The following is a 17,176-nucleotide window of genomic DNA, read 5'->3' as shown; positions in this document are numbered from 1 at the left end:
ACAGATACAAACATATCAATACAGATATGGGTGTAGATCAGTAAGAACCAATGATAGACAGACAAATGTATATAAAGTGCTGAACTAAGAACAATGAAATCTGTGTCTCTAGTCTCCCCTTAGGCATAGAAGCTGGCTTGGAGACTTTGGACCAGTCACTCTTTCGGAAATGTAGACTGGGAAATTTTTAAAAAATCAATCTATTAGCCTATACTGCATTGATGTGGTAGATTATAACTGATAATATTAATTGGAGAGGCTTTTATTCTTCAGTTATGAATAATAAATGGTAGAAAGATAGCTACAATATTGAGGATATACAGTAACAGTGCTTTGAGATTTACCTTTCTTCACAATGCACAGTTGACACAAATCTTGGTTATTGAGCAAAGCAATTGTTAAGTGAAATCTCACTGACTGCTTTGCTCAATATCTACAATCTTGGCATTTCTGATTGTGATTGGACATAGTCCAATGTAACAAATTTGGGGTGCCTCAGGGAGGTTCTGGGAAACCCAGTGCAATCTTAAGGGCCCACCAGTTCCCAGAAACCTACCATGGCCTAGGAGGTCTAGCTCACTATCAAAACCACCATAACCGGGAGGCCTTGCCCAGATACAGATGCTTTGCATCTTTATGCAAATTATCCCACTTTATGTTTTTTTCTGCAGCTGCTGACAAGCATATCCCACCTATTGTGAGGCATGATCTTCTGACTTATGTTTCCCTATACCAGTAAACACTATTCTCATGATTATTTGAAAGGCTCATTCTCCAAATTGTGTGAATTGCAGAAGTAGCCTTCTGAATAACTGTGAGAATGATGCCTGCTCTTATGGTGCTTTGGAAGCCTTCTTCTGAAAAGTGTATGCTATTGTGATCATTTGGAAGGCTAGAAAAAACATAGAAAGAATCTTCTTAATAATCGCAAGAATGGTGCCTGCTTGCAGAATGGTTCAAGGCTATCTTAATAGGAAGCCCAGACCTTGTAATAGTCAGAAACCTTGCAAACGTAAGTAGGACAAATTTTGTCTAGATGGCCCCTGTAACCCTGGGCATAATGGGATGAGAAGCAGGTTTGGGCCTCCTGGGCATGGTGGAATGGAGAACAGGCAGCGACCTCCAGGGCTCCTGCAGTTTCGGGCACACTGTTGGACTGGATGGGGGATTGAGGCTGAAATGGTGGGAGGGATAGGTGGGTGGGGAATTGCCTCTGTAGTCTTGAGTGCAAGCAGACTTCCAAGCATCTGAATTTTCATCATGCCCTGCAATGGCTGTAACTTTGGGCACAAATTGTAAATCACTTTGTTCAGCATTTTAGTTATTTTAAACAGTCACTGAACAAATGATCATAAGTCAAGGACTAAGTGTATCCTTGCATTGACTGATATTGAGTAGCACATTTAATTATTACTATTGTATTGCTATATTGTTGGGAAGGTGTTTATGATAAGCTTTAAAATGGTTTTGTCATCATGAAGTCTAGAACGATCATGTCATGATCACTTTGCAAAATTATGTAATTCACTTTATAGAATTAAATCATCTTTTGAGGTTTATTATAATTTATATTCAGTATAATTAAAACATATCCATTTAAATGATTCTTGAACATGTTGGCATTTTTTTTCAGGTTTGTTAGTGAGTATATTTTTCCCTTGAAGTATCTGTGAAATAAATGTAATATTGAAATTTCTTCATCAAATAGATTACAGTTCCCTGACTTACAACAGTTCATTTGGTGACTGTTCAAAGTTACAAAGGCAGTGAACAAAAGGACTTATGACCATTGTTCACAGTTACAACCATTGCAGCAGCCCCACATTCATGTGATCAAAATTCGGATGCTTGGCAATTGATTCATTGTTATTGCGGTTGCAATGTCCCAGGGTCACTCAATCCCCTTTTGCAACCTTCTGACAAGGTCAAGGCAGATTCATTTAACAGCAGTATTACTAACTTAACAACTGACGTAATTTGCTTATCAACTATGGTAAGAGAAATTATAAACTGGAGCAAAACTCACTTAACAAATGTTTCGCTTAACAAAAATGTTGGGTTCAATTGTGGTCATGAGTAGAGGACTATCTGTACATTTTTATATTTCAATTATCCCTGATGTCTTGAAATTATTTTTATATATTTCTCTCTTTTTCTCTTTTCAACATTAGCAGCAGTTTGTTATTCACTATAGTTGCAGAGGAAAAGGAAAGGATGAAAGTTTTGGCTGTCCTTGAATACTGTGTACTGTTATGAAAAACTTATTTTAAAAAAATCAAATAGCAGTGCTACAGTAGCGAGATGTTAATTCAGTTTTTCATTTCTTGATATTGTAAACAGGCCTGCCACCTGAAGACTGAAACCATTACTTATGAAGAGAAAGAACAGCAACTTGTAAATGATTGTGTAAAGGAGCTCAGTATGTTTTCTTCTTTGCTTTCTGGCAGAATGGATAGACTCTTCAGATAATGGGGGTTTGCTTGAGGAGGTGGATTTTGTGCCATTTAGTTATGTTTCTTTAAAAAGTGATATGATTAACCTTGTCTATATTGCCTGCAATTTATCTGGAGGGAGGGAGAGGGAAGGATGACATGGATGAATGGGTAGGATAGGATAGGATAGGATAGGATAGGATAGATAGATAGATAGATAGATAGATAGATAGATAGATAGATAGATAGATAGATAGATAGATAGATGTTTGATTATTTGTTCAATCATTCCCAGATTGGTATTTTAAATATAATTCATACTTTTCTTACTTACCTTTTAATGTCCATAACCTTAAACCTCTTTGTTGAAGAGGAAAATTTTAACTGCATACTAACTTAAATACATTTAAAAATAGTTACTCCAATGGTCTCATGCAAGTTAAATGACAGTGGAGATTCCTGGAGTGTCTGGACTATGTTGTATGAATATGATTTGCGGTATCCATTTGAAGATGTATTTTTCTTATATATTTACCTCATTTTTTATTCATGCTCACAATTGTTTAAATGGCATAATTAAGTGAGTGCATTTGTGGATTTTATCTGGTATTTTTTATCAATACAAATTTAGTGCACATAATCAAAATATGTTCTTATGGTTTTCACATAGAAATTCTTGGAATCTAATGTTACTTTATTAAATGAAGCAAAAACTATTTCATAGTACTTAAAATCAAACTACCTTCATAACACCATGTTTGCTTTAAATTTTAACATCTCTAGTAAAGTGATCAGAACTATGTGTGATTTGAAAAATCACTGCAGAGGTGGGCTGCTGTCGGTTTGCACAGGTTCTGGCAAATTGGTAGTTAACAGTAAGGGCAGTTCAGCGAACTGGCAAATCCCACCACTGGCTGGTTCCGCCCCCGCCTGTTTTGGGGCTGTTTTCAGGGCTGTTTTCAGGCTGTTTTTGGAGCCATTTTCAGGCCAGTTTTCTGGGCCAAAAGCAGCCTGAAAACGGCCCCAAAACAGGCTGAAAATGGCTCAAAAATGGCCTGAAAATGGTCCCAAAATGGCCTGAAAGTGGCCTAAAAAACCGGCCCCAAAACAGGTGGGGGTGGGGCCAGAGCCAGCCAGTGGTGGAATTAGCCCAACCGGCCAAATCCTAGCTCTTCCTTTGAGGGGAGTGGCCAGGAGGCAGGGCTGGGTATGATGAGTGACATTACCCATCCAGTCACATGACCAGCCATGCCTACCCAGCCAGAGAACCGGTTGTTAAAAAATTTGCAGCCCACCACTGAATCATTGGTATACATTGTACTAGATGTATATTTTTTTCTTCTTTTTTCAAATGATCCATCTTTCTCCCAATATAATTTAATCAAAATATCACTACAGTATAAAGTCATTTTTTAAAAGATCTGCAATCCATCTTTTTTATATGTTGAGATTATTCAAAGACTAATTTATAATAGTATTGTAGTGGGAAAAAACTAGTTTGGTCCAGTGAATTCACTTCTAGTTTATTATTTGTTAATGGACACTTTATTTGTTAATAAAGTATCCCTGATTAAAATATTTAAAAATATAGTTTAAGTACACAGAATCTGCTTCTGATGAAATAGTTTTTCCAAACAAATTATTGCTGGATCCAGAGAAAGTTACACATTCATTCATTAGTTCAATTTATAAAATGTGTCTATTTTCTGCTGAATCTAGAATTGCATATTTTATTTTAGGTATAACATTAGGGATTGTATAAAATATTTTCCAAATTGGTGTATTTTTGTTTCTTAACAGACCATAAACCAGGATTGAACTTTTTGGTATTATTTTTGTATCCTGAGTATATTTGATGTAGTCTGGGATTAGGATCCCTGTAAATTAATTCTTATTTTGTTTTTTAAATCAGTGGAATTTTATTTAAAATATCATAAAAAGTAAAACTCTGCTAAATCTTTTATTTTACTGTCTTCATGAAAGAGTGATAGTATATTATCCCATTCAATTTTTTATTGTAGGAAAAGATCCTAATAAGTAGCAGCCTTGTGTTTAAACATAATTATTTTAGGAACTCAGAAAATACATTCAGCTGACGGCCCACAATCTTTTGAAGGGAAATGAGCAGGCTGACTAAGAAACTAGGGCTAGAATTTAAGCAGACTGCACAAAGTTCCCATCACAAAAAAATGATTGGACTGTTTCAGGAAGGACAAAACTTTCTGATTCTTATTTCCCAACCTTTTGCTGGTTAGTAATTGTCTGTCATTTTGTTTGTACGGCTAAATTGCAATAGTGTTTAGTATTTTATCAGTATTTTTAACCATGACCGGTTCCATGTACTTAATAGTGATTTTGTTATTTCTTTAAGGAGATGCAAATCTTCAGATTGCCACTATTTCAGAAGAGTTAGCTAAGAAGACTGAAGATGCTGCCCGACAACAGGAAGAAATCACCCATCTTCTCTCTCAGATAGTGGATTTGCAGAAAAAGGCAAAAGCTGTAGGTTTATGATTTAGCCACAATATGATGCAATCTTTTTTATCCTTTACTTTTGGATAAAGTCCTTTAAATCTTGAAATAGAGAAATCATGGAATATTGTAATGCTTTTGCTGTTGATCTTTTTCCAGTGTACGGTGGAAAATGAAGAACTTGTCCAACATTTGGGAGCAGCTAAAGATGCCCAAAGGCAACTCACAGCTGAAGTGAGTAGTAATCAGGATTTAAAAACAGGAAAATTGTTTTTGTCCAGTTACATTTTATTTTTATATCAGAAGAAAGTTTTTATTAAAAATTAATATTTATATGTTTTTGCATTCAGATTTTCTTGATTCCACATAGGATTGAAAACCTTTACTACGAACATGACATACTATATATTTTTTTACCCTTTTCCCTTTATTTATGTTTTTTTTTCTCTCCCTGACTTTTGATATATACAGAAAGGTAATTTTATTTGGCAGAAAAAGGCATAGCAATCCACATTCCTTCAGCATGTTAGAAATCCAAGAAGTACAGTGGACAGACTCTTTATAGCCTCCATCTGCACAACATTCTCCCAGGACTTTGGGGCTATTCTGAGATTTAAAACCTCTTTTGACACCTTTGATATTTTTTTAGAAACAAGAATATAAGCAATACAACTGGACATCATAACAATGATGCAGCTTTAAAGCTCACTCAGTATGGAGAAATATACAATTTGCCCCAGCTAGCTAAATAGCTGTTCTGCGCTTTGTATGTCTTGTATGTAAAAGGGGAAAAGAAGACCACACCACCAACTTCTTGCCAAATGTTCATTTTGCCAATACAATACAATATAAATGTTCATTTTGCCAGTTGCTTTTTGAAATGAATAATAGTAATTGTCTTAGGAACCAACTATTTTATTTAATCTATTATACCAGTGGTAGTATTCAAAATTTTTTACTACCGGTTCTGTTGGTGTGGCTTGGTGGGTTTGGCATGGCTTGGTGGGCGTGGCTTGGTAGGTATGACAGGGGAAGGATACTGTAAATTTTCCATTCCCTCCCCAGCCCACTAACCAGCTTTCCGGTTCCGTTCTCCTGTGCGGGGCAACAAAAGAAGACCCTGCTGATCAGCTGGGACTCGAGAGGCAGAGAATAGATGGGGATGGGGGCAATCAAAGGTGGTATTTGCCGATTCTCTGAACTACAATTAAACTAAAATTTCCGCTACTGGTTCTCCAGAACCTGTCAAAACTGGCTGAATACCACCTCTGGTATATACTTCCTATCTACTTTTCTCTGATTGTTTAGCTAGTGCACTTATTAATGCAGCAGCATTAAGAATTTGCTTTCTGGACAAGTAGTAATTATGCAAAACATAATTATGTGTTTGGAGAAGATGGAGAGAATAAGGATCCTTTCATTTATTGTATTCTTCTAACAGTATATAGAAAATCTGTTGCAGTCTTTATGTAGAAAAAAGAATTTTCAAATGAAAACTACTAAAAAAACCCAAATTAAAACATATTTATTCTATGGGGTTTTTAGAAAACCTAATATCCTTCTCTTCCAAATACAATTTTTTGTTACCTTAAGTACTTCAGAAATTTTTGGGGAAAAAATGAAATTTAATCAGGATAAAGATTGGATTTTTCATGTGTATCTGTTTGTGTATATCATCTGAAAATTATTTTAGCTCAACTGAGGGCTGTTGTTTCTAAGATGAATGTATTCAAACATCAAATTATTAAACATAATTTTATATATTAATGGAAACAAGCTATACTGAAGAAGAGTGAGATTTATTTAAAAAGCCAGCATGTCTAGGATTGTGTTACAATTAAAATAGGAAGGGCTCTTCGCCTGACATTAGGTATTTGGACTTCACTCTTGACATTGCTTTTCTCTTCTCTGAACCATTTGTTGTATAAATTGTTTCTGAATACAGTATATAAGAATCAAATTGAAATCAATTGAAATTCAACTGTCATGGACAGGAAATCAAGAGTTCAGGCAGTTTGAATGCTAAAGCTCTCTACAAGAATCTGAACTACTAATAATCAAAGCAAATTAGCGGCAGATAAGAATCAACAGTATTCAACATGGGCTGGACTTAGAGCTCTTGTGGGCATGAGAGGACTTGAGACTGATGACATGTTTGACCCCTCTCTGGGGCTCTCCCTGATCATTTCCTACATCAACACTGAATACAGATTATTTATGGTGGTGACTAGTTAAGTAAATAATATGCATTGCTAGCTAAAAAAAATTAAAAGATGGTTAGCTACAAAGTGGTTTGATCAAGAATTAAGTGGGCAACCTGTGACAGTAACCAGTGAGTTTCACATGGTGAAGTTTGTTGAACTGATTAAAGATAATCAGAAAAGCACTTAAAGGGAAATTTTTGTCAAGCTTGGCATTTCACAAGAAAATTTGAATCATATTACTGATGTTCTTCAGTATCAGATGGTTTGTGCAACAAGAATTCCTTCCATGCTGACAGCAGAGATAAAAGAATCAGGAATTCAAATTTATCAGCAATTGTTATCATGCTTATAAGATGAAGGGTGAGAAATTTCTTCATGATGTTGTGACAGCCAGATATGAAGCATCAATCTATTGAATACAGGAAGCTTCACTACAAAATAAAAAATAAAGACAAAAATTTGGCAGGAAAACTTTTAATTACAATTTTTTGGAATGCAAACTGCATGAGTCACATGAATTTTCTTTAACCTGGCACTTCAACTCAGAGTACTACATTGCAGCACTCAAAACTTTGAAATAACAATTAAGCAGAACTTAGAAACACATTTTTCCCTACAACATGGTAGCATTAGGCTTCATTTCTCATGAATCATTCAAGAAGCAGTTGCAAAGTTGAATACTGTCATCTTACCTACACAACACATGCAGACCTGGTGCCATGTGACTTCCACCTTTCTCCAAAATTGAATAAATACTTTTGTAGGCATCAATTTGATTGAAATGAGAAAGTGAAAAGGACTTTGAGGACTGGTTGAAAAAAAAAAAGTGTGGAGTTCTTTCATGACGGGTTTAAGAGCTTCTCCCTTTTGTGCAGTAATGTGTATTGAATATGTGGAGATGTAAATACAAATAGAAACTATTGGTGACTGTGTGGATCATCGAAACAGCTGTTATCCAAACCTGCAAGTCACCATCACGTATGAAGTAGGCCGGGTACCTTTCCTGGATACATTGATCATACAAAGGATTGATGGCTTCATTAAAAAATGGTATATATAAGAAGTCAACATGATCTAGCCAGTATCTGAATTTCACAAGATTTACACCAATTAAATATAAATGTGCATTGGTACAGACACTATTTATACAAATTTGCACTGAGGATTGTTTAAAAGAAGAACTAGAACTGTTAACCCAAACACTCTGCTCAAATGGTTATCCATTTGATTGACAGGCACACTAAAATAAGAGAACCAAAGCCAAGAGTTCCAACTACCAGTAAAAAGAAGGTATTTATTGAGCTGGCCTTTAAGGGGGATCAATTAGCACACCTGACAACTCAATGTTTAAATATTTTAATTAAAGCAACATTCAGTACGGCTGAGCTTCACATATTACGTCAAACACTTCATCAGCGCCAAAACTCATTGTTTACCAATTTGTTTGTAATTGCAGAGACAATTACATTGGCAGAACTGATAGGTGTTTATCTTTCAGAATAAAGGAGCATCTTCAAAATGGGTCCAGTCTTGAGTAATACAACAACAACCACAAATCATAGCCATAAAATGCCTACTTCGGCCATTGTGACACATTTACTATCTACAGGCCATCAGGTGGATCCAAACTCTGTGCTTAAAGTTTTATTGTGGCACAGAAACTCTTGTTTCCTGTGGTTTGGTGAGGCAATCGTCATTAATCATTTGAAACCTCCCTTGTGCGTGCAGAAATGGCTTTATGTCAATCTATGCCTTCTGTGGGTATAAGGTTTGCCATTGGTTGCTTTCCTGCATACCTTATAGACTTAATGCTCTTGCTAGATCTTACATTTGACACCAATTTTAACTGTGTTATTGTAATGTAGGTGTCAACCTTGATTTGGCCTGACAGAAGTCATTTTTGACTGCTTCAGTGTTGCCACACTGGAGCTGATAGGGAGGGGGGATTTGAGATATTTGGAATTTTGTAGCCAAAACAAAACATTTTCTCTTGGGAACCAAGGAGATAGGAATTCCTGCCACCCTGATCACTGAATCCATACAGTTAGAGATGGGCCGTCAGTTAGCTCATTTGGTTCGTGGTGGCACCAAAAATGACTGAAATGATCATCCTGGGGTTGGGCTGGCTAGATAAATGGAGTCCTACCATCTCGTGAGAAAATGGCTACCAGAAAATAAAGCTGGAACTAGGTCCCCTCTCCCGTTCTGACCCTGCAGGGAAAGGAATAGTCAGGCCGCTTGAAGGTGAAAAAGTAGCTGCTATCACAGAGATGCAGCCAGGAAGCCTCCAGGTCCCCAGAGAATACCTTGACTTGGAGGAAGGGTTTAGTGAGGAGAAATGCAATGCCCTACTGCCTCATCATCCCACAGACTGTGCCATAGAGTTCCTGCCAGGGGCCAAACTGCCCAAGCCGAAGTTGTACTCCATGACCCCAAAGGAGATGACTGAATTAAGGGACTACATCGACACTAACTTTCCTGATGATTTATACAACCTGATAAATCCAAGTAATCACCCCAGTCCTCTTCAAAGAGAAAATGGGTCAATGAGATTATGTACTGATTTTAGGAGTATTAATGCAGTGTGCATGGAAAACACCCACCTGCCCTTCATGAAGGACATGCTAGCCCACCTAGCAAAAGGGAAGGTATTCACCAAACTAGACCTGCGGGAGGCTTCTTGTAGGGTGCAGATGAAGGCAATGAGTGGAAGACTACCTTTAACAGGTAGTTTCCAATTCAAAGTGATGCCTTTCAGGCTACAAGGAGCCCCCAGCAGTCTTCTCATTATGCCTGAGACTTTAGAACTGTGATGACGCACATGTTAATTGGCCTGGAACAGAGGCACTGTGCATGCATGCGCGGTTCCTGACAGCCAGCTGATTGTCAGGTACCTGCCACGCATGTGCGGGGCACATGCAGAAGACACACACATGCACAGAGTATGGTGTGGGGGGTCGCACATGCTTGCACAGGGGGCAGGGGGGTTGTGCTCCCATTGCATTATGGGAGCAGGCACATGTGAGAGTGATTGCACTTTCAGCACACAGCGACGAAAAGGTCAGCCATCACTGCTCTAGAAAAACACGTTAAACTGGTGCACCAAGTCCTGAAAAATCTCGTGTATCATTTCAGCAACAGTTTTAATACCCAATCATCCCAGATATATATTAAACAAAATATGTCTACAGTAAGTTGCATAATTCAACTGTTTAGAATATATATCTTCCTTTTATAAAAAGTATTTTTGTTCATTCAAATAAAGGCTACAGTGAAGAAAGCATTTTTAGTTAACATTTTTATTTTTTCTTAATTGCAGTTACGAGAGCTGGAAGATAAATATGGAGAATGTATGGAAATGCTTCATGAGGCACAAGAAGAACTGAAGAATCTTAGGAATAAGACAATGCCAAATGCTATATCACGCCGTTACCATTCATTAGGCCTTTTTCCAATGGTGAGAAGTCTCATATGAAATAGTTCTCAAAAATTCACTTTGCGCCAATACTTAATGCAACTTCGATTAACTAAAGAAAATAGTTTTAGGGTTTATTTCAATATATATTCAAAGAAGCACCTGGTTTCTTGAGTTGAATCTTTTGTTAGGTAACAGATAGCATTTAAGTGTGTTACCAAAGTTACTTAGTTGCTGTACTTTCAGAATATATTATAATCAGCACTTCATGTTCAGTGTGTATTAATAGCATAATATTTTTTGATTTATGTAGTTGCCTAAAAGAATTGGCACTGTGTCATTATCAGGCAATTTTTCTTTAAAATATTCTGATTCATTTCAATTGCATAATTTCCTAATTTCAAAATAAAATATTGCCAAATATTAATTTGCACCTAAGAGGGGAATATGATTTACTATAAGTCTGCAGATACAAGAGATATTTGAGCTTGTAGTGTAAAAAAAATGAAAGTATAATTATTTTTTAAATCGGTTTGTTGAAATATGATTAACAATTATCAAATAACTGAATATCCAATGTCCAAGATAATACAGAAAAAAAATACAAACTAAAATTGGTTGTACGAGGTGCAATGACAATAAACTAACTAACTGACTAACTAGACAGGTACTCTGTACATACAAATTCTCCATATGCATGCAATACTATCATATTGTAGTTTATTGCTATTGATATAAACAATAAAATCCATTTATAACTATAAAATCTATCCAAATTTGATAGAATTTTTGTTCCTGCTTCATTATTTTAACTCTGACTTTTTTTCTAATGTAGCAATTGAAAAGGTTTTGTTATCCACTTTGTTACAACAGCTGGAGTTTTCTAATGTTCGGCAATTTATTTTAGCTATGTTTTAGCTAAAATTAAATAGATAATTATTTTTAAATATCAGATTCAGTCCTGTATAGTCAACTTATAACCATAATGGTTATCCATCCCTTGCTGTCCTGGTGTGTTAAGCTATTATCCTTGTCTCGTACCCTTTTGAATTTCATATGAGCTAGTTCAGTCACCAATAATGGCAATTTTTGCTTTCTGTGATATGTAAACAGCTTTGACTCCTTGAGTAAGATTCTTTCCAAAGTCTATTTCTCCCAGCACTTTAAACATAAAAGTCCGATTTAAATTGCCAAAAGCCACCTCTGCACAAAGCTGCCTGTTTCTCATTATGATATTGTAAATATTCAATAATGTTCAAAACAGTCCTCATATTATCTCTTAGTTGTCTTTTTGGCATGAAGCCAGATTGGCCTTCATATATATACTTGTAAAATTTTCTTTGGTCTTTTTGCCAAAACTGCAGCAAAGAGTTTATACTCCTGGTTTAATAATGAAATTAATCTATAATTCTTTGTCTTTGTAACATCAATACAATATTAGCTTCCTTCCATGTTTGAATTATGTCTCCCGCCCCCAATATATCATTCATTGTATCCTTTAGTGGCTGAAGAAATTCATCTTCAAAGGACTTATAGTATTTTCTTATGGGCCTGGAGCTTTACCTGATTTAATTTTTTTATGACTTCTGATATCTTGAAGGCAGTTATTAGGACATTTATAAGTTGTCTCTGTGATAATTTAGGCAGCTGTTGTCTTAAAAGATATTCATCTATTTTAGATATATCTAATTCCGGTCTTTTATATAAATTGGAATAGAAGCTATGAAAAGACTTTTTGATAAATTCATTATCTTTTATTTCTACCTTCATTGCTACCTTCAACAGATCTTCTCAATCATTCTAACTCTTTCCTCTAAGTACCAAAAGTACTGGATTATGATCAGAAAAAGATTTAGGTAAAAGAGATAAACTTTTAAAATTTTATTTGCAACATTTTTAGAAGTTCATAACATATCAATCCTTGAAAAGATGAATGTCTTTCTGAGAAAAAGGTATATTCTCCAGCAGAGCCATTTTTGTGTGTCTATGAATCTGTTATGTAAATGTCTATTGCCTCAAAAAAGGTATTTGATAATTTACCCTGGAGAAGTTTAATTCCCTTGATGGATGTTATATCCAAAACTGGTATAGTCACTCCATTCCAATCCCCCAACATAAGCCAGTTTTCATATAAAAAGTATAAGAATTGATCCATTAAATATTCAACAAATTTACTTTTATCATTATTTGCCAACTACTGGTGATTTTATTCCATTAAGTTCAATTTCCACTACTAAATCTACCATATTTATCTGCTATAAATAGCTTTGGTTTGAGTTGAGGTTTTATATATAGGACAACTCAATTAATCTTTTTAAAATGAGCAGATATAAATTCCTCTCCTAATTATTCATTTCTTAATATGTGTTTCCTTGAAGGCAGAGTATGTCAACATTAAATTTCCTCAGGTAATGAAATATTTTTTATGCTTAGATGGGGCATTTGCACCGTTAATATTCCATGTTACGACATGGTAGATTTGTAGTGGAAATTGTAGTGGTGGAAATTGAACTTAACAGATAATCAGAGTTGGAAGGGACCTTGGAGGTCATCTAGTCCAATCCCCCACCCAAGCAGGAGACCCTACACCATTTCTGACAAATGGCAGTCCAAACTCTTCTTAAAAGTCTCAAGTGATGGCACTCCCACAACTTCTGAGGGCAAGGTGTTCTTAATGGAATAAAATCAATAGTGGTTGGCGTGTCAGGCCAAATGATGATAAAAGTAAATTTGTTGAACATCTATTGGATCACTCTTACACTTTTTGTATGAAAACTGGCTTATGTTGGGAGATTGGACTTAATCTCCATCTTTAGAGGTATGGGGTCCTGTACAAATATCTTAGCCATGCCTTCTTCTTCAATGCCAATTTTTTGAGATTATTCCACCCTACCTTCTTTTCCATATCCATTTCTTCAGCTGGATTGAAATTAGTTTGTGTCTAATCAATAAATCTTTGGCTTTTTCTATAGACTGCAGTCTAAATCTTCAATCTTGATAAGTAAGTACACTCTTTTCCCGAAAATAAGACCTATCCCAAAAATAACTCCTGGCTTGATTTTTATGTGTGCACCTAATATAAATCCTATCCCCAAAATAAGCTCTAATTAAGACCCCTCCCACTCCATCCCACCCACTGGTTATATGAGGTGTGGTAAGGCACATGCGTAAAAATCAAGCTGGGATGAGGGGGTGGAGTTGCCCCACGTACCCTGCACCTGCTTACCTTAGGACCACTGCAGCCAGGCCTCCCATGCCCGGCCCCTGTTGTGTCATTGCCTGACTTCTGTGGCCATTCGCGGCAGGAGGCTACATGGCATGACATGCCAGTGCCATCACTTGTGGCAGGACGTTATGTGCTGCGTCGTGCCAGTATCACAACGTGTGGCAGGAGCCATGTATGTTGCACCAGTGCTGCCATTTGCAGCAGGATCATTTGACTTGACAATAAAATAACCATGATAATTTAACATCAATAAACTTCTTTATTCTTTGTCAGCGTTCCAGCAAACCTCCATTCCAATCAGTAACTCCGAGACAAACATATCTCAAAAGTAACTTTATTAGAATAGCACCTGGCACATCTGTGGAATCCCGAATCTAAAAGTTTTTGGGCTTCCCACTATTTCTCAAACTATAAATCCATCCTCCCTTGGCCGTTATCACATCACATGGTCCAATCATGATCCATCCAAAAGTAAGATCCTTATTTTATCCTGCGCCATACTTAATGACCTTGAACTAACAAAATTATTTTGTCTACTTAGAGCTACTCAATTGAAATCACCCCCTCCCACTTTCTCAGGTTATGTGGCAGCATGGAATATGGCTTCCAAATCCCCCCTTGAGAAATTCACCTCCTAAAAGAGATAATAAACAAAACATAACCAGGGGTTAATGTGATGCCCTTAACCCCCTCTCCCCCCTCCAAGGGGACCCTTCAGTTTGTCAGGGAATTCTTCATGGAATTGGTTAACCAATCTATCTGCAAGTATACCCCAACTTTTTACCCAAGTAGCATCGGACAAGGGTAACCTTTCCATAATACCAAATTTTGTAATCTCCCTTGGTGTAATCTAGAATCGAAGATTTTCTTTATTTTATATTGTGTCTCACCCTGTATGATTAGAAGTTTGGGGGGAGCTGCTGGTATCAGCCTTAGATTCGACCCTACAGCAGGTTTCAATAAACTACTATGGAACATTGGGTGTATTTTCCCCAATAGCCGAGGCAGACTAAAATGGACTGTCACTGGATTGATTATTTTTGATATAGGGAATGGCCTTAGAATTTAGGGCCCTCTTTCCTACTGGGAAGTTTTAACTTGAGATATTTAGTTGACCAAAACATTTGTCCCCTACTTTAAATGGTGGTTGGAGGGATCTATGTTTGTCTGCTTGTTTTTTATATTCCTCAGCAGCTTCAGTCAAAGCTTTTTTTGTGTCCTCCCAACCTTTCTTTAATGAGTGCATCCACTCGGTTAAAGACATGGATGTTGGGAGTTTCCTAGGTAATTCCGGCATAGGGACAAATTCCATGCCGGTGTTGATTTAGAACAGAGTCAAGCCTCTACTGCTGTGTACTGCATTATTGTTAGCAACTTCTGCAAATGGCAACAGCTCCACCCAGTTCTCCTGTTGATAATTTACACAGCATCTAATGTATTGTTCCACCATGGCGTTCTCTCCACTGTCCCGTTGCACGCAGGATGGAATGTTGCCAAAAGCCCTTGGGATACCCAGTGGACTTCAAAAACTCCCTCCAGAATTTAGCAGTTAACTGTACACCTCAGTCTGAGATTACTCTATGAGGTACTTCATGGAGCCTATAGATATGCTTCATGAACAGTTTCGCAAGTTTCTTAGCCAAAGGTTCCATTACTGGCTTGCTTCAAAAATAAGCCAATAACAGTCCCAATCACCATATTTCCTCCACTCTCAGGTAACTCTACGATAAAGTCCATTGTGATTTCTTCCCACGGCTTCATTGGTTCAGCTACTTGTTGAAGGAGGCCAGGGGTTTTTCCAGTTCTGTGTTTCATTGTGGCACAAATTGAACGGCTTTTCACATAGCCCTCGACATCAGTTTTCATTTTTGGCCACCAGAACTGTCTCCTGACTAAATTCAAGGTTTTTAAGAACCCAAAGTGTCCCCCAATTGAGAGTCATGGTTACGTTTCAATACCATTAGTCTTAGAGTATTGGGTACATAATTTTTTGTCCCTTTCCAAGCCAATCCTTCATTCATTGTCAAATCGGTTTGATGTTCCACAAACCAGGGATCAGTTGGCTTGGCCTCGGGTGGTTACTTGGCGTGCGGGTTGGGCTCCTGATATCATAGTTTGCACTACCTCCTCTTGGTGGCTGTCAAATTGGGGTTTTCTTGACAGGGCATCCACCAGTATGTTTTTCCCCCCTGTGATATATTTCATGTTAAAGTTGAACCTCTTGAAGTATTGAGCCCAGTGGACTTGTTTAGGTGATAGCTTTCAAGGTGTCTTTAGAGCCTCGAGGTTCTTATGATCAGTCCACACTTCAAAAGGCTCCTCCACTCCTTCCAGGAAATCCTCCAATATAGTAAAGTCCATTGCACTGCAAAAGCTTCTTTTTCCCAAACCACCCACCAATACTCCGTGTCTGACACATAAGCACAAGGCATTAGCTGGTTTTGAGAGTTCTTCTGGAGAAAAATTGCTGTGACAGCCACATCACTAGCATCAGCTTGGACTATAAAAGGTTTGGTCGGGTCCGGGTGTTGGAGGATGGGCTCAGCGGCAAATAGGCGTTTTAAAGTTTCAAAAGATTTCTGACAATCCATTGTCCAAGCAAGGGGTTGATTGGGTTTTGATTTGGTTGGGGAAGGCCCAGTTTTCAATAACTCTGTTAAAGGGAGGACCACCTTGGCAAATGAAGGAATAAATTGTCTATAGAGATTGGCAAAATTCAAAAAGTTTTTAAGTTGTTTACGTGTTTTAGGGAGTTGCCAGTCTAGCATTGCTCTCACTTTTCCAGGTCCATCTCAATTCCCTAGTTAGACACTTGGTAGCCTAGGTAATCCAGTGACTCTTTGTGGAATTTACATTTTGACAGCTTTACATATAACTTGGTGGCTGAATGTTTTTTCGTCACTTGTCTGACCAATTTGACATGTTCTTCGATGGTTTCACCAAATATAAGAACGTCACCCAGTTACTCGAGGACACCTTTGTATAGGTGTGGATGTAACACTTCATTGATGAGTTGATGAGTCTTGTAAGGGTTGCTTGCCTTGTTTGATTTCCATTAATTTGTCCTCATTTTCTCCAACTCTGTCAGGATTCTTGAACCTAAACCTAAGGAATTCAGTGAAAGCATTGACATCCTATAGTTCTGGGGCTTGTTTGTAGTGCAATTGAGCCACCCAATTGGAAGCATCCTCCTCATTCATCTCATCTGTTATTGCAGCGACCAGGTCATGATCTATTGCATATTGGGTTCTAAACCGTTCTATGTGGGACCAGATCCGAATGAGGAAATAAGCAAAATGTTTGCGTTGTCCATCAAACGTTGCTTTAAAAGTCATTTGGTCTGGTCTGAGGGGTGGCTGGGATCATGATAGCAACTGCGGGTTGAGGTGGAATGAATGGAGCCTGATGAGAAATGTAGAAACCTTGC

At 37.3% G+C, this 17,176-nt stretch overlaps 1 protein-coding gene across 5 annotated transcripts in view; it reads left to right on the top strand.

Annotated features, from left to right (window-relative positions):
• TRAK1 (trafficking kinesin protein 1) overlaps positions 1-17,176 on the top strand; it is a 141,069-nt gene that overhangs the window by 91,301 nt on the left and 32,592 nt on the right. For all 5 annotated transcript variants that reach the window (XM_087917624.1, XM_026717835.2, XM_087917623.1 and 2 more), the window contains 4 exons: positions 2,341-2,419; positions 4,804-4,934; positions 5,064-5,138; positions 10,428-10,565. In XM_087917624.1, coding sequence (XP_087773750.1) covers positions 2,341-2,419; positions 4,804-4,934; positions 5,064-5,138; positions 10,428-10,565 — 423 coding nt within the window. The remainder of the gene's footprint in view (positions 1-2,340; positions 2,420-4,803; positions 4,935-5,063; positions 5,139-10,427; positions 10,566-17,176) is intronic.

Source organism: Pseudonaja textilis, chromosome Z (genome assembly GCF_049901715.1).
Source record: "Pseudonaja textilis isolate UNSWEBS1 chromosome Z, rPseTex1.2, whole genome shotgun sequence".
Classification (NCBI taxonomy): Eukaryota; Metazoa; Chordata; class Lepidosauria; order Squamata; family Elapidae; genus Pseudonaja; species Pseudonaja textilis.
This window is presented reverse-complemented; position numbering and strand designations above follow the sequence as displayed.